We start from the raw sequence: 19,781 nt of genomic DNA, 5'->3' as shown, positions 1-19,781 counted from the left end.
TGCTGTTGGCATAGAAATCCTGCCCTCTCCTTGGAAAAGTAACAGCAGAGCCACTTCCCCACAACACAGACAACCCAGCTGCCTTCCTGTCTATGCTACAAAATAAAGTGCCTCTGAATCTCTCATTTCTTTGGATATTTAGCAACTCTTTCTCTCTCTTTATACATAAAGCAGGAGGGCTAGTTCTTACTTCCATTTCTCAGATTGGGTAAGAGGGTGTCACCCCCTCTTCTGGAAGAAACCAGAGCCAGGATTTGAACCTAGCCCCCAGCCCCCTCCCTCCTTGGGTGGCTGCCTTGGTGTCACTAGATCACCATACCCTGCCTACCAGGGCTTGTGTCCAAGGCTGATCCACTGCTGTCTTCTTTGGCATGAAGGAAGCCTTGGGAAGGGCTCCAATGGTCACATGAGGCCTGGAGGGGGCGGCTGAGACTGAATCGGATCCCCTCTCTGGGGGTTAGGAACCTGAGATGGCCAGAGAGCCGGATGCCACGCCTGCTCTGACCAAGATGACGTCCCAACCACCTGCCCTCGGGGCGTCAGCTGGCACAGATGGCCTAGCCCTGTCAACACAGGACAGGCAGGGTGGCTGGGAGACAATTACCCAGCCCTCAGAGGTAGCTCAGGGACGATATGTGGCCTAGTCAGACTGGCTTCCAATCCTGGCCCTGCCATTTACCAGCTGGGTGACCAAATGAGTCACTTAATTCCTCTGAGTCTGTTTCTTCATCAGTAAAGGAAATAGATAACAGTACCCATCCCACAGGGTGCTATGAAGATTAAATGAGGTAATGCAAGAAAAGCTCTTAGTGCAGTCCCAGGCATTCAGACTGGGTTTGATGAATATTGGCTGAGAAGCCCTGAACTCTTTGGAAATGGGCTCCTTCCCTCCACTTTGCTCAGTGGTCCAGGTACTCAGCAGTGGAGGTGGGGAGGAAGACACCAACACACATACACATGCACACACACACACATGCATGCATGCATGCACACACATGCACACACACATGCATGTACGCATGCACACACAGGCACATGCACACCCACGGGTTACATAAAAATCCTTAGAACTATATAGTAACTCCTGCCATGTTTCATGGGGTATGATTATGGGGGGACTTTAACTTTTACATTATACAGCTCTGCTTCTTATGTTAATTTTATAATCAGAATAAAGATATTTAAAAATAGTTTTGGGGGGCCTACTGTGCCAGGCACAATACTAGGCACTTCTGATAAAGGATCCCTAACCCTTACAACATCCTTCCCAGGAACGTCATATCCTCGTGTTACAGATGAACCTTAGAGAAGGAGCCTTAGAGAAGCAAAATGACGTGACCAAGGACACACAGCATGTCAGGATCTGACCCCTGTGATGGAATCTGGAGTACAAAGCAATTGTGCTTAGTAGGTCAGGGAAGGCTTCACAGAGGAGGTGATATTTGAGCTGAAGTTTTAAAGCTGAGTAGGACTTCTCTAGGTCAGGTTTCTCAACTAGAGGTGATTTTGACTCTAGGAGACATTTGTCAATGCTTGGAGATGGTTTTGATTGTCACAACTTGGGGGGTGGGTGGAGTTTGCTACTGGCATCTAATGGGTAGAGGCCAGGGATGCTACCAGACTTCCTATAACACACAAGATGGCCCTGCACAACAGTTATCTAGCCCCAAATGTCAATAGTGCCGAGTAAGATGTAACCTACTATAGCTGTCATTTATTGAGTGCCGTTAGGTGCCAAGTGCAGTACTAAGTTTTTATAAACATCATCTTTTTTAATCCTAATATAATTACTTCCATGTTATCCATGAAGGACCCGAGGCTCAGAAATGGTAAATAATCTTCCCAAAGCCACACAGTAAATGGTAGAGCCAGGATTGAGATTACCTGAGTACAAAGCACCGCTCTTAATTTCTCTGCTCTGATGCCTCAAGGATTTATAATAAATGTAAAAGCTCCAGGCCAACTGCTAGGTAGGGTGTTGGGAGACTCCAGCTGAGTATAGGCCCAGCCTCCTCTGGCTTCGAGGCCTTGGGCAAGTCCCCTTCCTCCCTCTCCCTCTGCTGTTTCCCCATCTGTCAAGTGGATGTGGCACCAGATGATCTGCATGGCTCTGAGTCTGTAATTCTGCAGGAGAAGGGCCCCAGCTCCATCAGCTGCTGGGAGAGAAGGGGATGTGAGGGTGGGTTCGGCCTTATTTCTGCTGCATAAATAGCGAATAAGCCTTGCCTTCCCCCTATGCAGGGAGAGGTAGGTGGGGGTGGAGGATGCCTTGAATCTCACCCAGCAGCACATCCTCTCTAGACGGGAGGCAGATTTCCCTGACACCAAATTGCCAAGCCCAGAGGACACATTAAAGCAAGGCCTCCTTCTCGGGCCAGAGAGGAGAGTTGGGCATTCACTCAGCTGGGCACATGAGCTCTCACAGGCAGGAAGAGAAAAGTTGGGCTGTATGTTATTCCAGCCCGTACTGTGTGCCTTTGAACCTCAAATAGCAGGTTAATCCCAGGTCAGCCTCACAAAAGTCCTGGTAGGAAGGAAGCATCCTGACCCCATTGTACAGACAGAACATCAACGTTTACATGAAGTGACTCACCAGGGTGCACACAGTGCCCACAGCAGGTTTGGAACCCAAGTGTGTCCAACCCCAGGACAGTGCGCTAGAGAGTAAGCAAGTGGCAGTCCTGTTTTACTTTTCACCCAATAATGAAGCATTTCAATAATATTTGTAGGTAATACATGTTCAATTTCTCCTGTGTCCCCCAGGTCATGGGATAGAGTACAGAAGCCCAACATACAGTAATTTGGATTTCCTGGTTTGCACACAGGAGAACCAAGGCTCTGAAGCAGAGGCTAGAAGGTCAGACAAGGAGGGGAGAGATCAGAGAAAAGGGATCTGGGTCAGGCTGTGCGCTATAGCCCTGGCTTTCTCACTGTCTGGAAGTGTGGCCTTGGGCAAGTCACATCGCTTCTCCAGGCCTCACTTTCCATTCCTAGATGAAGAGGTTGGACAGATGGTTTCAGACAGAGTCCCTTCAAACTCTTCCTGCTTATGTGACTCCATAGACGGGGAGATGGACAGCAGCAGCGCCTAGCACGATGGCTCTGGGGTTGGAGGGCCAAGACTTGTGCAGGCTCCCAGAGGCCCAGGCCCTTTCTCACCCTCTGATGGGGCCTTCATCCTCAGACAGCTAGACTGGAAGGGAGTCAGTTGTAGTTTCGAGATAAAAGGGACAGGGAAGGAGCGATGGTGAACATGGGCCATTTCTCCTGAGGCCCATGGGCATCTGCTGGGTGCAGGCCTACTCAAAGACTAGTGTGTGGAGGGGTTGGGAGCCCCTACAATACAGGGGAAAGTAATTACTTAGTTTCTGTTTGAGTATCTCGAGGCCAGAGAGCTCATTACCTCCCAAGTTAGCCCACTCCATTTTCATAAAATGTTTGAGCCAAAAACCTTCTGCTTCCAAACGCTCCACAGTCTGGTCCAGCTTAGGCCAGGGTTGGTTATTCTTTCGTTCATTCATTCGGCCTTTATTGGTGTGTACTGTGGGCCAGGCCTTGCACCAGTCTTTGGGGCCATAGATAGGAGAAATAAGATTCTGTGTCTGGCCTTGGAGAACTACGTGCTCGACTAGTATCCCAAAGCCAGGTACATGGGACTGCTGGATTTAAGTGATTTAGCTTGAAAAAAGGATGCCAGGCCCAAATAAGCTTGGGAACCATTTTATTAAACACAGTAAAATAGATTTATTTGCAACAAGATTTCTCTAAGCTTTTAATATGCAAATGCACACTGAAAATTCTCCACGGGGGTGGGTATAAAAAATATACTACATTTCCTACACTTATTAATAGAGAGCATTTGGGGAAATGCAGTTCTAATGCTTCACAGAGAGGACATTTGAGCAAGGCCTTAAAAGTTGAGTAGGAGTTTGTCAGTGAAGACAGGAAGTCTTAAGGGAGACCGATTAGAGTTCTATGCCAACTATGCTCAGGTCACTCTGCATGTACCGTTTCACTTAGTCTTCAAAAGTCCTGATGTGGGGGACGGAGCCAAAGAGGTCATCAAAAACCCCTAGAGACTCCTAGAGGTCTAGCCCCTCCCTTCTTGAATCACCTTACATCTGGGCCTTATTCTCCAAATCTTTACCTTTAAGTCCTGGCCCCACTCAACCCGGCCTCTACTCTGGCTTAAATCTAAACTTGTTGTAGAGTATCTGGACCTGATCTCAGTCTTAACCCCTCATACACCTTGGCCTAACCCTCGGCACTCAAACCTGCCCTCTCAGCAGTTTGGCACCCTAACTTATACCCCTCTATTAGGTTTCACCCTCACCTGTCCAGCACATTCTAGTCCCCGTACTCCTCTTAGTCCTGATGCACATCTGATCCAGTCTCCGCCCCCACAGAACCCCCAGCCTGCCAGAGCTCAGCTACCCGGTTTAATACAGACCCATCCTCGCGGCCTCGCCCTCAGTCTGACAGTGGCCCTGCCTTTGCCCAACTCTGATTCCGCTTCGTCCACAACCCTGCCCCAGCCCAGTATCTGGTCCAGTTCTGATCTCACTTGTTTCCGCCGTCCCATCCGCATCCCCGACTTCTCCCTAACCGCAGACCAGCCGGTACTCCAGGTCTGTCTCAGATCCCGCCGGGTCCGGACTGCCCAAGGCCCCGCCCCCAAGGCCCCGCCCCCACGTCCCCGCCCCGCGGCGACCCCGCCCCTCCCTGCCCCGCGTTACTCCTGATAGGGCCCTGACCCTGCCGGCGGCCCCGCCCCAGGACCATTCTGACTGGGTCCGGCCCGCGGTCCAGCCCTGACCCCACCCCCGGCCCGGCCCCACCTCCAGCCCGGCCCCGCCCCTTCCCCAGGCAGGCCCGGCAGCGCACCTGCAGCTCGTCGAAGGCGTCGTCGATACCGGTGACCTGATGCTGCTCGTGCAGCGCAGGCTCGTCGCAGAAGAAGCAGAGCAGCGCGCGGTCCGTGAGGCAGAAGAGCTTGACCTTGTCGTGCGCCTGGCAGGGTCGCGCGGCGCGGCGCGCGTTGAGGATGGCGTCCAGCGGGAAGGCGCTGTAGCGCTCCACGATGTTGGCCAGCTTGAGGCTGGGCGCCAGCGCGGGCTCGGCGAACGTGCGCCGGCACTCGGGGCAGTCGCGGGCGCCCTGCGCCTCCTGCCGCACCCAGTGCTCGGTGATGCAGCGGCGGCAGAAGTAGTGCTCGCAGCCCAGGCTCACCGGGTCCTGGTAGATGCTCAGGCAGATGGAGCACAGCAGCTCGTCCTTGAGGCTGCACGCCATGGCGCCGGGGGCAGCAGAGAGGGGGGCCCGAGGGGCAGGGGGGCGGCTGAGAGAGCGCGGCGCTGTCGGAGGCAGCACCGAGGGCTGGGCGCGGGGGCGAGGCCCGCACAGGCAGGGGTAGGAGCTACCGGAGAAGGGAGGGGGTGCTGTTCGGAAGGAGGGTAACGCGAGGAAGGGGTGCGCGGCTGAGACTCCGTGGGACGCCAGCCCGGGAGGGCAGTCTAGAGGTAGTGGGCAGCTCAAGGCGATGGGCGCTGGGAGGAGGCTGTGAGCGGCTGAGGGACGGAGATCCTGGCGGGGAGGTTCTAGGGGGCGGGGCAGTCCTAAGGGATAGGAGCTGGGAGAAGGGGATCCTGGAGCGGGGTGGAGCCCTTGAGGGGGTCGAAATCCCGGGGTGGGGGCCGTGCGGGGAGGGCGAGAAGCTGGGGATGGGGAATCCTGGGGGAGGGGGCAGCCAGGCGGAGCCGTACATTGGCTGTGACCGGCAGAGAAGAGGAGGGGTGCCGGCCCGCTCAGCTGCCGGATCCCGGCCCCAAACCCTGGCCCAGCGCGATCCCTTACCCGCGCGGGCTTAGCAGCCACCGCTTCGGTCCAGCGCAGCCTCTCAACCCGGAACCAGCCGAATCCGAGCTGCTGGTGGCCGCGGCTGCCTCCCCGCCCCCGTGGGCGGGACCCAAGCAACTCCGCCCCCGCAGCGGGCGGGGGAGGGGCGGGGCCACCAGCCGGTTGACCCCCGCCCCGCCCCCACCATCCTCCAGCTCCCGGGGAAGCCAAGCCCAGCTGTTCCTTCGGGGTGTGTACTTGGAACTGCATCCAGGTCTGGCTTAGGGTCCCCGCGGCGAGGCGGAGCAGCTAATTTGAGAGCACAACAAATAAACAAGGAGCATCTTTCTGGATAATCGATTTGAAGGTGTAGAAAAAATCATATTTTGTATTAAAACGAACAAGAATATGTTTGGAATACAACTTCTGCATAAAATATAAAGATAACACTCTTGAAATGCCCTGCTTGCTTAGAGCAAGTTCAAGGCCCTCACACTCCTAAGCCCTGGGGTCCCATTTCCTCTTCACTTTCTTAAGGAGTGGTTGGGGAGAAGTTTGGAAAGCCCTGGCTAACATCTGGCCCCGGAGGCTGCCTCCATTGGCAAACAATTCCGGAGTGCTGTATTTGTGTGTGTGTGTGTGTGTCCGTGTGTGTGTGTGTGTGTGTGTGTGTAAGGAGGTGAGGGGTGGAGCAGGAGAGAGGGAGAAAAAGTAATAGGAGAACTTGTCTTGTGTGCCAGATGGAGAGGGGATAAGGGATTTCTAGGCAGAGGAGACAGCCTGTGCAAAAGCACAGAGGCGTGAAAGGGGAGGGCACAGTGAAGGAAGTGCGAGTAATTCTGTACTGTTGGGGGTGGGGTGGAGAAGGAGCCTGGGTGGGCTGGAGGTCATTGTGGGTCATGGTAAAGAATTTCTTGAAGGCATGGGGCTTTCAGGCAAGGGAATGACCTGGTCCGACTGGGTTTCAGGAAGTCTCAGAGATAATCATTATACCATCTGCAAGGTGAAGAAGACAGGGAGCTTTTCCAATGTGTCTGCGCATGCACAGCACCCAGCACACAGTAAAGGTGTGTAGCTGAATAACTGCATCAATGCCATGGGTTGCAGGAGGAAGGAAAGACTGGGAACGCCTAAGGTGCTGTTGTCATCGTGCCTGCAGGAGGCGAGACCCAAACTGGGGCCCCAACAGTGGGTAAGGAGAGAAGACTAGGGTATTGCAAGTACAGACACGGTGACATTTGGTGATGGTTGGATACGGGGGTGAGGGAAATGAGCCATAGAGGGTGGCTACCAGTTTCTGCCTCCTCCAGAAATATCTTCATTGGTGTTAAACTTTATTGAGGTACAGTTTATGAAAAAGCTCTCAGTTTAGTTCTCTATTGTTAACACTTTCTCCATCACATCCTCATCTGTCCCAGAATCTCCATCATTGCCAGAAAAATAGTTGGTTGCTCATGCAACAGCAACTTCTCAACTTTTTCTTATGGGCAGAGCCCTGATTTTGTTCAGGTGGCCCCCTTCCTCAAGTGACCCAAGGAAGGCTGACCCCAGCCCATTTCCAGGAATGAGTCTTGTTTGGTCCAAGTCCATTATGGTGATCTCATTCCTCTTGCCAGTGATGGTTTGGGCAGGTCCAGCCTGAAAAGCTAAAGGGAAAGCCTATGGCAGAGAGGGGAATTCAGGAAATGGTCTCTTGACTTTGCAAAACAGTCTGCCCCCTTTGCTGGGGTATGTTTGGTGGCAATGCTTGGAATTGCAACAGCCATCTTGCTCCCAGTCTGAGGATGCAGCAAATACAGAAGGGAGGGCAAGGACAAGAGAGTCCTAGGGAAGAGAAGCTTTTATTCTGATGCGGAGTCTGGACTTCAGGATATGGGAGATGGTCCATCTTATTGCATAAGCCAGTTTAACAGTAGTGCATTGTCACTTTGCAACCCAGAGAATCCCAGCTGATATACTGACGTGCACCCCTAATGAGGGGGTGGGGAAGGTGAACAGGGCAGAGTCTGAATTATTGAAGCATTTGAAATGAAATGAAAAAAAAAAAGGCTTGATGATGGATGAAACAGTGACTTCATTATTCAACATGTATTTACTGATGCTGACTCCAAGCAGGTCTTTGTGAGGAGGTGGAATAAACTATGCTCCTTGCTCCCAAGGAGCTGGCAGTCTAGAGGGCAAAATCAATGAGAAATTCTTATCAGGCACAGTAGGGCTTGCTAAGCGTTCTCACATATATTATTGGATTTGAGTCCCAAAGCAGCCTTAACAAGTTTATATTATTATCCCCATTTTATAGAGGAAGATACCAAGGCTCAAATAAAGGAGATGTGATGGAAATTGCTAGCTGTCCACTAAACTTCATCCTCTTGTTCTTCTATGTAATAGACTAGCAGTCGGAGGAATGGCTGGTCCAGTAGAGATCATACATCCCAGCTGTTCTTGCAGCCGAGTGAGACTTGGTGACTAAGATCTTTCTAATAGAACATAAATAGAAATAGACCTTAAGGCATGAGGCTTTTGCTCTTCCACACATCATTTTCTCTTCTCTTGAGTTGGAATACAGATGTACCAGGGACACAGCTTCAATAATGCTTCAAAAGGGCTGATGGAGCAAAGATATGGGAGGATCCTGGGTTCCTGAAATGACTGCATGAAGTACAGCCACCCTGACATGGACTACAGAGTGAGAAGTAAACTTGTTTTCTAAGAGCCATTGTATTTTGGGTCTTTTGTTGCAGCAGCCCAGCTTTCTCCATACTATTTTGCAGCTGTTTTTATTATTTATTTATTTGAGATGAAGTCTCGCTCTGTCACCCTGGCTGGAGCACAGTGGCATGATCTTGGCTCACTGCAACCTCTGCCTTCCAGGTCCAAGTGATTCTCCTGTCTCAGCCTCCCTAGTAGCTGGGACTACAGGCGCACACCACCATGCCTGGCTAATTTTTGTATTTTTAGTACAGACAGGGTTTCACTATATTGGTTAGGCTGTTCTCAAACTCATGACCTCAGGTCATCCAACTGCCTCTGCCTCCCAAAGTGCTGGGATTACAGGCATGAGCCACTGTGCCCAGCCAATTTTGCAGCTGTTTTTAGAAGAGGCGCTGGTACTATTTTACTCTATTGTCTAAATCCTTTCAGTAGATAGTCTTAATATGTAAGTCTAATCTCCTCCAAAGGACGTAGAATGTGGTTTTCTCTGGCTGAAAGTCACAGTCTCTTTTTTTTTTCTTTTGAGATGGAGTCTTGCTCTGTTGCCCAGGCTGGAGTGAAGTGGTACAATCTTGGCTCACTGCAACCTCCACCTCCCAGCCTCAAGCAATTCTCGTGCTTCAGCCTCCCAAGTAGCTGGGATTACAGGTGCCCGCCACCACGCCCAGCTAATTTTTGTATTTTTAGTAGAGAGGGGGTTTCACCATGTTGGCCAGGCTGGTCTCAAACTCCTGACCTCAAGTGATCTGCCCGCCTTGGCCTCCCAGAGTGCTGGGATTATAGGTGTGAGCCACCGTGCCCGACCCAGTCTCTTATCTTTTACTTTAGTTCCCAGTGTTCAGTCCTTTTATCCTCTGAGCAGTTCTTCTCTCGACCTTATTCCATCTCCATTAAGATTCAGAACACTAAGACTGTTGATTATCTTTACATTTGGCAAGTCATTGCTCTCTCCACATCTGATGTGGTTGAGTGGTCTGAACTAAGACTTAGAGATCCTGACTGCAGTGTATGCCATCTGCTTCCATTTATACTCCAAAAATTAACATCAGGAATTTTTTTTTTCTGGAAAGCTATCCAAGAGCTATTGTTGAGTGAGAAAAAGAAAAGAAAGACCCAAATACACATAGACACATAGACACCCACAGACTTAGACACAATCACAGGCATTATTTGCATAACAAAAATTCTATAGAACTATATTCTAATTGTGTTCATCTGTGGGCTAGGATTATGGGGGGGACTTTAACTTTTACATTAGATAGCTCTGTTTATTATACATATTTTTGTAATCAGAAAAAATAAAGAAAATTGATCCTCATTATTTATGGATTCCATATTTGCAAAATCACCTACTTCTAAAATTTATTTGTAACCCTCAAATCAATACTTGAGGCACAATTGCTATTATTTGTGGACATACTTATGTGCAGTGGTGAAAATCTTGACTTACCCACACATATGTTCCCAGCTGAAGTTGAACAAAGGGACACCCTGCCTTCTTGTCTCAGCTGTCATAGTGTAAACAAGTATTCTTTTTGTGACTTATTTGGTGCAAATTGTTCTCATTTTTTGTGCTTTTTGTTGGTGATTTTGCTATTTAAAATGGCCCCAAGCATTGTGCTGAAGTGCTCTCTGGTGTTCTCAAGCACAAGAAGGCTGTGATGTGCCTTAAGGAGAAAATACGTGTGCTTGATAAGCTTTGTTCAGACATGAGTTACAGTAGTGTTGGCTGTGAGTTCAATGCTAATGAATCAACAATTTACATATTAAATACGGTGTCTCTAAGCAGAAACACACATAAAACAAAGTTGTGGCTGGGTCTGGTGGCTCAGTCCTGTAATCCCAGCACTTTGGGAGGCTGAGGCAGGAGGATCACCTGAGGTCAGGAGTTTGAGACCAGCCTGGCCAACATGGTGAAACCCCATCTCTACTAAAAAACAAAAATTAGCTGGGCGTGGTGGCAGGTGCCTGTAATTCCAGCTACTTGGGAGGTTGAGGCACGAGAACCACCTGAACCCAGGAAGCGGAGGTTGCAGTGAGCTGAGATTGCGCCACTGCACTACAGCCTGGGTGATAGAGCAGAACTCCATCTCTAAATAAATAAATAAATAAATAAATAAATAAATAAATAAAACAATGTTGTATGTTGACTGGTTGCTGAAAATGTGGCCAGAGACTCACAGGAGCCTGATGCCATAGCTCCTTTAAGGGCTACAGAGAGTAATGAAAGTTGGCTGTATTTAAAATTGTTGCATGTAACAGCATCCACCAATACAAGATACAACATCCACGTCCCTTCCTACCCAGGTTACATTTGCTGAAGCCCACTTGAAGGCAGAGGAGCAGAAGAAGGAACATTGAGCAACTTCCGAGTGCCAGGCACTGTGCTAGGTGCTTCATGTGTGTTATTTGATTTGATCCTCACAATAGGATCAAATCTCCTGATTTGACTTGTTTCTCCCCATTGGCAGATGAGGAAACTGTGGCTCGGAATGGGGAAGTGACTTATCTAAAACCAGAACAAGTAAGTGGCACAGGCTCCTCCTGTGATTCTTGCCTGGGGCCCAAGCAGCTGGAGATGACTCCACATTGTGCAGCCTGGCTGGGCCACAGCTGAGCGGTCAGCTCCACCCAGCAGACTTTGTAAATGGGCAAGCTGGGCTCTGTCGCTCAGTGCCTCCTCCCTATTCCAAACCTTTGCCTGGCTCCTGTAACCCCACAGAGACACCCCTGCTTCCTCTCAGTGGGGGACCTTGCCTCCTGCTCCATGGAGGAAGTGGAGCCACCTCCGTGGGGTTGTCTCAACTTCCAGTCAACCTATCAACTTATCTATAGAAACACCTCAAGTCCTCTGTGAAATGAAGCAGAGTAGAACAAAAAAATGACTGAAATAAATGCATTTCTAACGTTATTCATCTTCACCCCTTTTCCCTGGTCCCAGAGGATGAAAGCTCACCTTCTGTTGAGAACGGATTCCTCCCCTAGGGCCCCTCGAATCCCCTCAGGCCTCTTCTGGGACCTGACTCCTTCAATGAGCCCACTTTTGACTCTGTATTTTTGTCTCCTTCCTTGTCATTGGCTGCTTTTCCTGAGCCTAGAAACAGGCTCAAGTTCCTCTTCAAATGATACCCTCTACAGTTGCCCTACCTTGAGCTACCACCTCATTTCTTGCCTGTCTCTAGCCCAGCACCTTGAGAGAATTGTCTGTACATCCTCCTGCACCACCATCAGCCCATTGCAGCCTGCGCATCCTCCTGGGCCAGCACCAGCCCACTGCAGCCTGCACATCCTCCTGGGCCTGGACCAGCCCACTGCAGCCTGCACATCCTCCTGGGCCAGGACCAGCCCGCTGCACCCTGCACATCCTCCTGTGCTAGCATCATCCCACTGCAGCCTGCACATCCTCCTGGACCAGCATCAGTCCACTGCAGCCTGCACATCCTCCTGTGCCAGCATCAGCCCACTGTGGCCTGTGCATCCTCTTGGGCCAGCATCAGCCCACTGCAGCCTGGTTCTGCTCCCTACCACTCCACTCATCATCTCCTAATTGCCAATTAAAAATACTTTCAGAGACACAGTTGCTGCTGTAGAAAAACAAAAGAGAGGAAAACTAAGAAGCCACCATTCAGAAAGAACTATTGTTAATACTTGGATCATATCCTCAGATCTTTTTCACATATTCTATATATGTGTGCACATGTGTGCACACACACACTCGGGTGTAGGGGGAAGGAGAAGGGGAGTCAGTGGAGAGAGGGAGAAAGAGAGATATTTTTAAAAAATAGAAATGAGTTCACTCTCTAAATTAGTGCTTCTCACTGCATAGTCCTTGAGCCACATGTGTCTTAGCATGGGTTCTTCCAAGAACTGACCTTAAGATAAGGACTAAAGTGAAAATAGTTTATTTGGGGAGCACAAGTAACACTAATAGGGAAGTGGGAAGGTGATACAGGGAAGGGAAGGCAGCCCCATAGGGTGCACTATTATCACAAAGGGGAACTGAAGATTTATCCTGCAGGGAAACTCTGGGAAATGGTACAAAACCTCAGAATGATCAATGCCTCAGAAGCATCCCACCCAAAGGGTGAGGGAGCTGGGGTATTTATACACCATGTTTGAGTGTTGAGTCTGCTCCCTGGTGGTGTTTAATTCCTTGGCACTTGTGGACTGTGATGTGTACAGTCAGCTCTCTGTAGTTCTGGGAAAATGATCCCTTAGCTACCATGCAGATGCTGGTGGTTAGAAGTCTTGGGAATACATTGACAGGTTTGAGGGACAATGGCAGGGCATTGACAGTATGTGTCACAGTTCACCCTTGCACCTGCTCAGATAAACTTGCATTCACATTAAGTTTCATGTTCTGTCACTGCTTCTTTGGGTGGTGGAAAGTCACGATTTGTTACAAGAAGAGATGAGAAGAAGAAGGAGGAAGAGGTATAAAGGATAACAGATAAGAGGAGGGACAAGCTCCAGACCCCACTGCTGTAGTTGGTCCTAAAGTGTAACTGATGCTCAGCTTCCAACTCTACCACCCTTTCTAGACACCCCTCACCTGGTCTAGCAGGGGTTACTTACTCCTGCCAGTTCAGAAACTCCTTTCTTTTTGTTTTTATTTTTTATTTTATTATTATTATACTTTAAGTTTTAGGGTACATGTGCACAATGTGCAGGTTAGTTACATATGTATACATGTATCATGCTGGTGTGCTGCACCCATTAACTCGTCATTTAGCATTAGGTATATCTCCTAAAGCTATCCCTCCCCCCTCCCCCCACCCCACAACAGTCCCCAGAGTGTGATGTTCCCCTTCCTGTGTCCATGTGTTCTCATTGTTCAATTCCCACCTATGAGTGAGAATATGTGGTGTTTGGTTTTTTGTTTTTGCGATAGTTCACTGAGAATGATGATTTCCAATTTTATCCATGTCCCTACAAAGGACATGAACTCATCATTTTTTATGGCTGCATAGTATTCCATGGTGTATATGTGCCACATTTTCTTAATCCAGTCTATCATTGTTGGACATTTGGGTTGGTTCCAAGTCTTTGCTATTGTGAATAGTGCCACAATAAACATACGTGTGCATGTGTCTTTATAGCAGCATGATTTATAGTCCTTTGGGTATATACCCAGTAATGGGATGGCTGGGTCAAATGGTATTTCTAGTTCTAGATCCCTGAGGAATCGCCACACTGACTTCCACAAGGGTTGAAACTCCTTTCTTAGCTTGCTGGTCTGCTGTCATGAGGATCCCAAAATTACCAGAGGCAGATATAATTTTAGGTTTAGTAAAACCACAATTATGTCCTCTGGTAGAAGTGATCTCTCCCTACCCTCTGAGAACTAGGATCTGTGGTTCAACAGAGCCTAAAGCTTTGGCAATAGAAAGCATAAATTTGCCAAGTGGGTCATTGGGAATAAAGGTGAGAGAGGCCACTCATTTCTTGGCTTCCAGGCCTATGTATTCTGACTGTTGGGGATGTAGCACCCTTACAATAGCTATTGTCTCAAGTATAGAAATACATGTAAGGGAGGCAGGGTGTGGTGGCTCATGCCTGTAATCCCAGCACTTTGGGAGGCTGAGACGGGCAGATCATGAAGTCAGGAGTTTGAGACCAGCCTGACCAACATGGTGAAACCCCGTCTCTACTAAAAATACAAAAATTAGCCAGGCGTGGTGGCGGGTGTCTGTAATACCAGCTACTCAGGAGGCTGAGGCAGGAGAATCCCTTGAACCCAGGAGGCAGAGGTTGAAGTAAGCCGAGATTGTGCCACTGCACTCCAGCCTGGGCAACAGAATGAGACTTCATCTCAAAACAAACAAACAAACAAACAAACAAACAAACAAACAAACAAAAAATGTAAGGACAGGTTCTCAACCCTATCTTCAAGCTGATGACTTAGCTATACCTTCAAGTGGTTATTCCAACATTTTCTCAGGATGCAGCTCTGGTTGGTATGGTAAATAGTAGGACCAGTGAATAACATGGTCATGTGCTCACTTTCTCCACGGCCATGTTGTGGGGGAATCCCATGATGATAAACTGCACACCCTGGGAACTCTGAGAGAGTGCTGCTGACCATGACATTGTGGACAGAGAAGGCAAATCTGTATCAGTCCCATGAAGTCATAGAAGAGTCACAGCACCTCCAGGGTGGTTGGGTCCAGTGTAATCAACTGGCACCATGTGGCTGGGTGCCCTCCTTGAGGGGTGGTACCATGTCAGGAGCTCAGCCCTGCCTGTGCTTTGACAGATTGGACACTTAGTAGTAGTAATACCTAGGTCAGCCTCGGCCAGAGGAAGCCCATGCTGTTGGGCCATGCGTGGCTTCCATCCTTCTTACCATGGCTTCTCAGTTCATGGGTCTGTTGAGCATGCTCTGGGGCAGCTGAGGAGAGAGGTAAGCTCATTTCCACTGGATGAATCATCCTATCTAACTGATTGTTCAGCACCTTCTCTGCGATGGACACCCTCTGGTAGACAATGAAATGAGACAGAGACCCACACATTTTTGTGTCTTCTCTCAAAGATCAATCCACATGCTTCTTCCCCAGACCTCCTTAACTGCAATTTTGCAGTCTTGCTCTTCACAAGTCCTTGAGCAATCAGCTGAACTGTTCACTACTGCCTGGGAGTCCTGACCTCAGGCCACCACTCTTTCTGCACCAAGTTGATGACTCAATGCACCGCCTAAAGTTCTGCCCCTGTGAAAAATTCTCCTTATGGCTGTTCTTCAGGAGCCCTTGAGTGGGACCGTAGTGCAGCAAGAGTGCATTTTTGTTTTCCACTAACCTATTGTGCCAACCTGTCCATAAACCAGGCCTAAGCTTTTTCCTCTTGTGTGACCTGGTCATCAGGAATCTCTCATGATTTCATAGGTGTGAGCTGAGGGGAGAGGTTCCAATGCAGGGATCACAACAGGGGATTCTGGGCCTGCTTCTGTAGTTTATTTGTGACCTCTGGTCCTGCTCAGGCCTAGTTCATGACAATGTTCCATGTCCACCCTTCAATGGATTACTGTTGCACATACCCGACTATATAGTTTGGTGGATCTGACAGTACACAACTTACAATGGGAAACTCTGGCTATATAATCAGTTGATCCCCCATATATATATATTCTACATCGTTTATTGTTAACTCTTGTCAGTTGTTAAGCTGTTGCCTCTTAGCGCCACAACCACACTTCTGTATCAACTTGTCTACGTAGTGCTGGGGCTGAGGTTCAGAAATTCACATTCTAGCAAACTGGAATGTATATATATGTGTATATATATATATATAGTTGTCACCTCTGCATTGGGTGACCCTCACCTGTTTCTTTACAGATTAAGAAACCGATGTGAGGTTTCTACTGCCTGCTGAGTTTACTAATCCCAATTAAGTATTCAGGGATGGGGAAAATGGTCACAGGAGAGTGTGAAGACCCACTGGACTCACTGTAAAATGGGCTTTGGCAAAGACTCCATTTATCATCTTGCCTCCATATCTCCTTACTTTAACAGGAGGGCTATAGTGGCAATTTGGATCCCCTGGAATCAGTGTCAGTCCGGACCCTGAATTCCCCAACTATAGAAATATCTGGATATTTTTGTTCTCCTGTGTACAGTTACTGTGGTACTGGGTCTGAGGACTAGCTTAAGCATGAAAAATGGGTGAGGGATAGTGATTTTCCACTGTGATGGCTCACCTCAGTCTTCACATTACATGCTCTTGATCTGTTTTTATTATATTGGGCAGCAATACCCTTGTTAGTCACCCACTGATCTCGCCCTTAGGAACTTCAGGGTCTATTAGCAATGCCACAGATCTCTGTGGGTAAGGGCCCCTTGGTTGACTTTCTGACTTTGCTGCCCGTTATGGTAATTCCATACGCTATGTGTCTGATGGTTAAGTGCTGCTACCTGGCCTCTGCTGTTCTGGAATCCTATTGTCACCATTAACAAACAGTAGGAACTCCAGTTCCCTAGCAGCTACAACATAACATAGAAGGGACAGCCACCACTGAATTGCTCAATGATGTCAGTGCCCCTTCAGGAGCTCATTCTTTATTGCTCCAGTGAAGGTGTACTGGAAACATACTAAGCTACTAAGCTGGTGGTCTTTTGGTTTTAGGCAATACATTTCTCCTCTGAACTTTTGACTGCTTTCTCCAGTTATGTCAGTTCACGCATTTCTACATTGTTTATTGTAACTCTTGTCAGTTGTTAAGCTGTGGCCTCTTAGCACCACAACCACCCTTCAGTATCAACTTGTGTAGTGCTGGGGCTAGGGTTCAGAAATTCACATTCCAGCATTGCCAGTTGCTCCCTGTTATGCCTGCCAATGAGGAGGGCAGGAGGGAATTGATGCCGCAGCAGCAGGAAGGAGGGACTTGCTTCTTCCTATTGACTTCTGTTAGCTCCCTGTTCCTGTGAGCATCACCCTAGCAATGCTTCTTCACCCTGGCATCAGCAGCATCTTTCCTTAGCAGCAGCTGAATCCAGTTTGCAGTTTCCCAACACTTCCTAGCACCAGTTTCCAACACTTTGGTGTTCTTCCTCATAGATCTGAGTTTTGGTTTCTTGGAACTTCTCTTGTAAGCTTCTAAATTTTGATAATTACACTTCTTATTTTGTTTCACCAGCCGTGGGCATGGTATCTGCTTTTCTCATTGCTACCTTTGTGACAACTTAGCATTCTCTTTTTACCTTTGCAGTTACCTACTGAATAATTTTATACCTACTTAACAATATACTACATTAGATCTCTATTTAAATTAGTGGTGTAGTTTCTACCTCCTGATTGGACACTGATCCTTTTGTCCTCTGAACCATCCCAGCTCCAAGTGTTCTTGCCAGGATGGTAAATGCAGAGGCTCAGGAGACTTCCTCCATATCGACAACTCTTCTCTTTTCCATCCCTATGTTCCATTCCCCTTTTTGACTCGGCAGCCTCAATACCCATTCCCGGGCACATCTTCCAGCTTTTGATTGGTACCTATTAGGCAGGTCCTGCAGTTCTTTTAGTAAAAATCCTGTTTTTTTTTTTTTTGAGACGGAGTCTTGCTCTGTCCCCCAGGCAGGCTGGAGTGCAATGGCATGATCTTGGTTCACTGCAACCACTGCCTCCCAGGTTTAAGTGATTCTCCTGTCTCAGCCTCCCAAGTAGCTGGGACTACAGGTGTGCACCACCACACCCGGCTAATTTTTGTATTTTTAGAAGAGACGGGGTTTCACCATATTGGCCAGGCTGGTCCTGCTCTCCTGACCTCAAGTGATTCACCCGCCTCAACCTCCCAAAGTGCTGGGATTACAGGCATAAGCCACTGTGCCTGGCCAAAATCCTGTTTCTTTAAGCAGAGATAGTACTCCCTCAATGGTTGAATGATGAGATTTAACCCTAGTGATTGACCTAGAAGACGCAAGAGAATGTAGAAGCAGATCTTGAAGAGGGCAAGTATCATCTTGCAAGGCATCTGCCTTAGGGGAGGTCTCTGCATAGTTTCCAGGCAAGAGGAGGAAGCCCATTATCCTCTAGCAAACGGGAGTGGGACACTTCTACTACTTTCATCATTAGGTTCCGGACATTGTTTTCAGACCGATCTGCCCTCCAGCTGTAGAAAATTAGGGGATTTTAAAATGCTGTCATGGTGGCTTTCTAGGTTTCATACCATCCCCTAGGCTGGTAATTGACTAATTTGACCCTATCATTTTCCTCCTTTAGCACTTCAATGGTACTTAACAACAACCAACAAACTCCACCAGTTCTTTAACTATCATTGCCTCCACATCTCTCAGATGTTAGAGAGACTTCATAAATGGTTGTATCCCCTTGTATCTGTATCTTGTCCCCCAATTCATCCTAGGCCTCTACAATATGTTAAAGACCATCAATAATGGGATCTTATTACCATTGGCTGACAAATTTTACAATCCTAGATTCCATCCTTGGGATCTAAGACCACTTCTGATCTGAGCTTAGAAGACCAGATACAGAGCGCCACACAAAGATTTGAGTTAAATTAGCTTATTTGGAAAGCGACTATTTGGGTAGAGAAGTGGGAAGTGATAAAGAAAAGGAGGGCAGACAATAAGGCAGTGCTACCACAGTGGTTTATTAAAGGTTAATTTAGCAGGGAGACTCTGGGAAATGATGCAAAACATGCCTCAGAAATAATGCATATGAAGGGTAAGGGAACCAGGGTATTTATATACCAATGCTGAGAGTCATTGGTTAAGAGTGGATGCTAACAGTTGGTAGGAAATATCCAAGGGATATGGATGGGGAACTGATAGCATCTGCAACAACCTGCACCTACATCTGAGTCCTCCGATTACCTGCTAAAATGCAGATTCCTGAGTACATTCCCTGAATGAAGGGAACTGAGTGAAGTGTACTCGGGAGTCTTCTGCAGCTTCCTATGAATGTATAATTATTTAAAAATAAAAAGTTAAAAAATAGATAGTATGACCAAGAATATAAATTATATAGAAATATATATGTATATATGTCTCTCTCTCTCTCTATATATATATCTATATATATATCTATATATATCTATATCTATATCTATATATATATCTATATATCTATATAGATATCTATATCTATCTATATCTATATCTATCTATATCTATATCTATATCTATATATATATATATCTGCAGGTTCCAGGGTTTACTTTCATTGACTATGGGGTACTGTAGAAAGAAAAGAAGTTCCTTTTATCTCTTACGCTAAATAAATAGAAATGCTAGGTAAAATATAAAAAATACATTAAAAAAATATATAGCTGAGCTCAAAAGCTCAGGTGGAGCTAGAAAAGGTAGAAAAGAGCTAGGAAAGAGTCGCCTGGAAGCAATTGTAATCACAATCTGCATTAGTATGGGTATGAGACATTAAGTTCACAAGTTTGCATTAACTGTGTGATGGTGGCAGTGGTGTTTGGGGGAACCCTAGCTAAGAAATTGACATAAAGTTTGTCTTGGAACTGGTTAAACTAATGGATCTTCTTGTGAAACTACCTGTGGTTCTCCTCCACAATGCAGGGCACACAGGACTTCTATAGAAAACAACTCCCACTGAAGATAATTTCATGGTAAAAAACATTACAAAGTATGAGAGGAAAAGGATTGCTAGGAAAGAAAATCAGAAGGTGAAATAACCTGGATAATTCACATGCTGTTTTAGTTGGATCCTCCAGAAAGTAAATGCAGAGACGGGATTAGGAGTGCAAGGGGTTTATTGAG

General features: G+C 47.6%; 1 protein-coding gene across 2 annotated transcripts in view; it reads right to left on the bottom strand.

The window, feature by feature from the left end:
- TRIM62 (tripartite motif containing 62) overlaps window positions 1–6,029 on the bottom strand; it is a 36,715-nt gene extending 30,686 nt beyond the window's left edge. Inside the window, exons 1-2 of one of the 2 annotated variants that reach the window (XM_054463860.2) lie at window positions 5,854–6,029; window positions 4,885–5,416 (exon numbers count right to left, since the gene is read on the bottom strand). In XM_054463860.2, the coding sequence (XP_054319835.1) occupies window positions 4,885–5,292 (408 nt within the window). In that variant the 5' untranslated portion in view covers window positions 5,293–5,416; window positions 5,854–6,029. Of the gene's footprint in view, window positions 1–4,884 lie in introns of both variants that reach the window. The other variant, XM_054463851.2, reaches the window with a different exon arrangement.
- Window positions 6,030–19,781: the final 13,752 nt, after the last annotated feature.

Source organism: Pongo pygmaeus, chromosome 1 (assembly GCF_028885625.2).
Source record: "Pongo pygmaeus isolate AG05252 chromosome 1, NHGRI_mPonPyg2-v2.0_pri, whole genome shotgun sequence".
In the NCBI taxonomy this organism is placed as follows: domain Eukaryota; kingdom Metazoa; phylum Chordata; class Mammalia; order Primates; family Hominidae; genus Pongo; species Pongo pygmaeus.
This window is presented reverse-complemented; position numbering and strand designations above follow the sequence as displayed.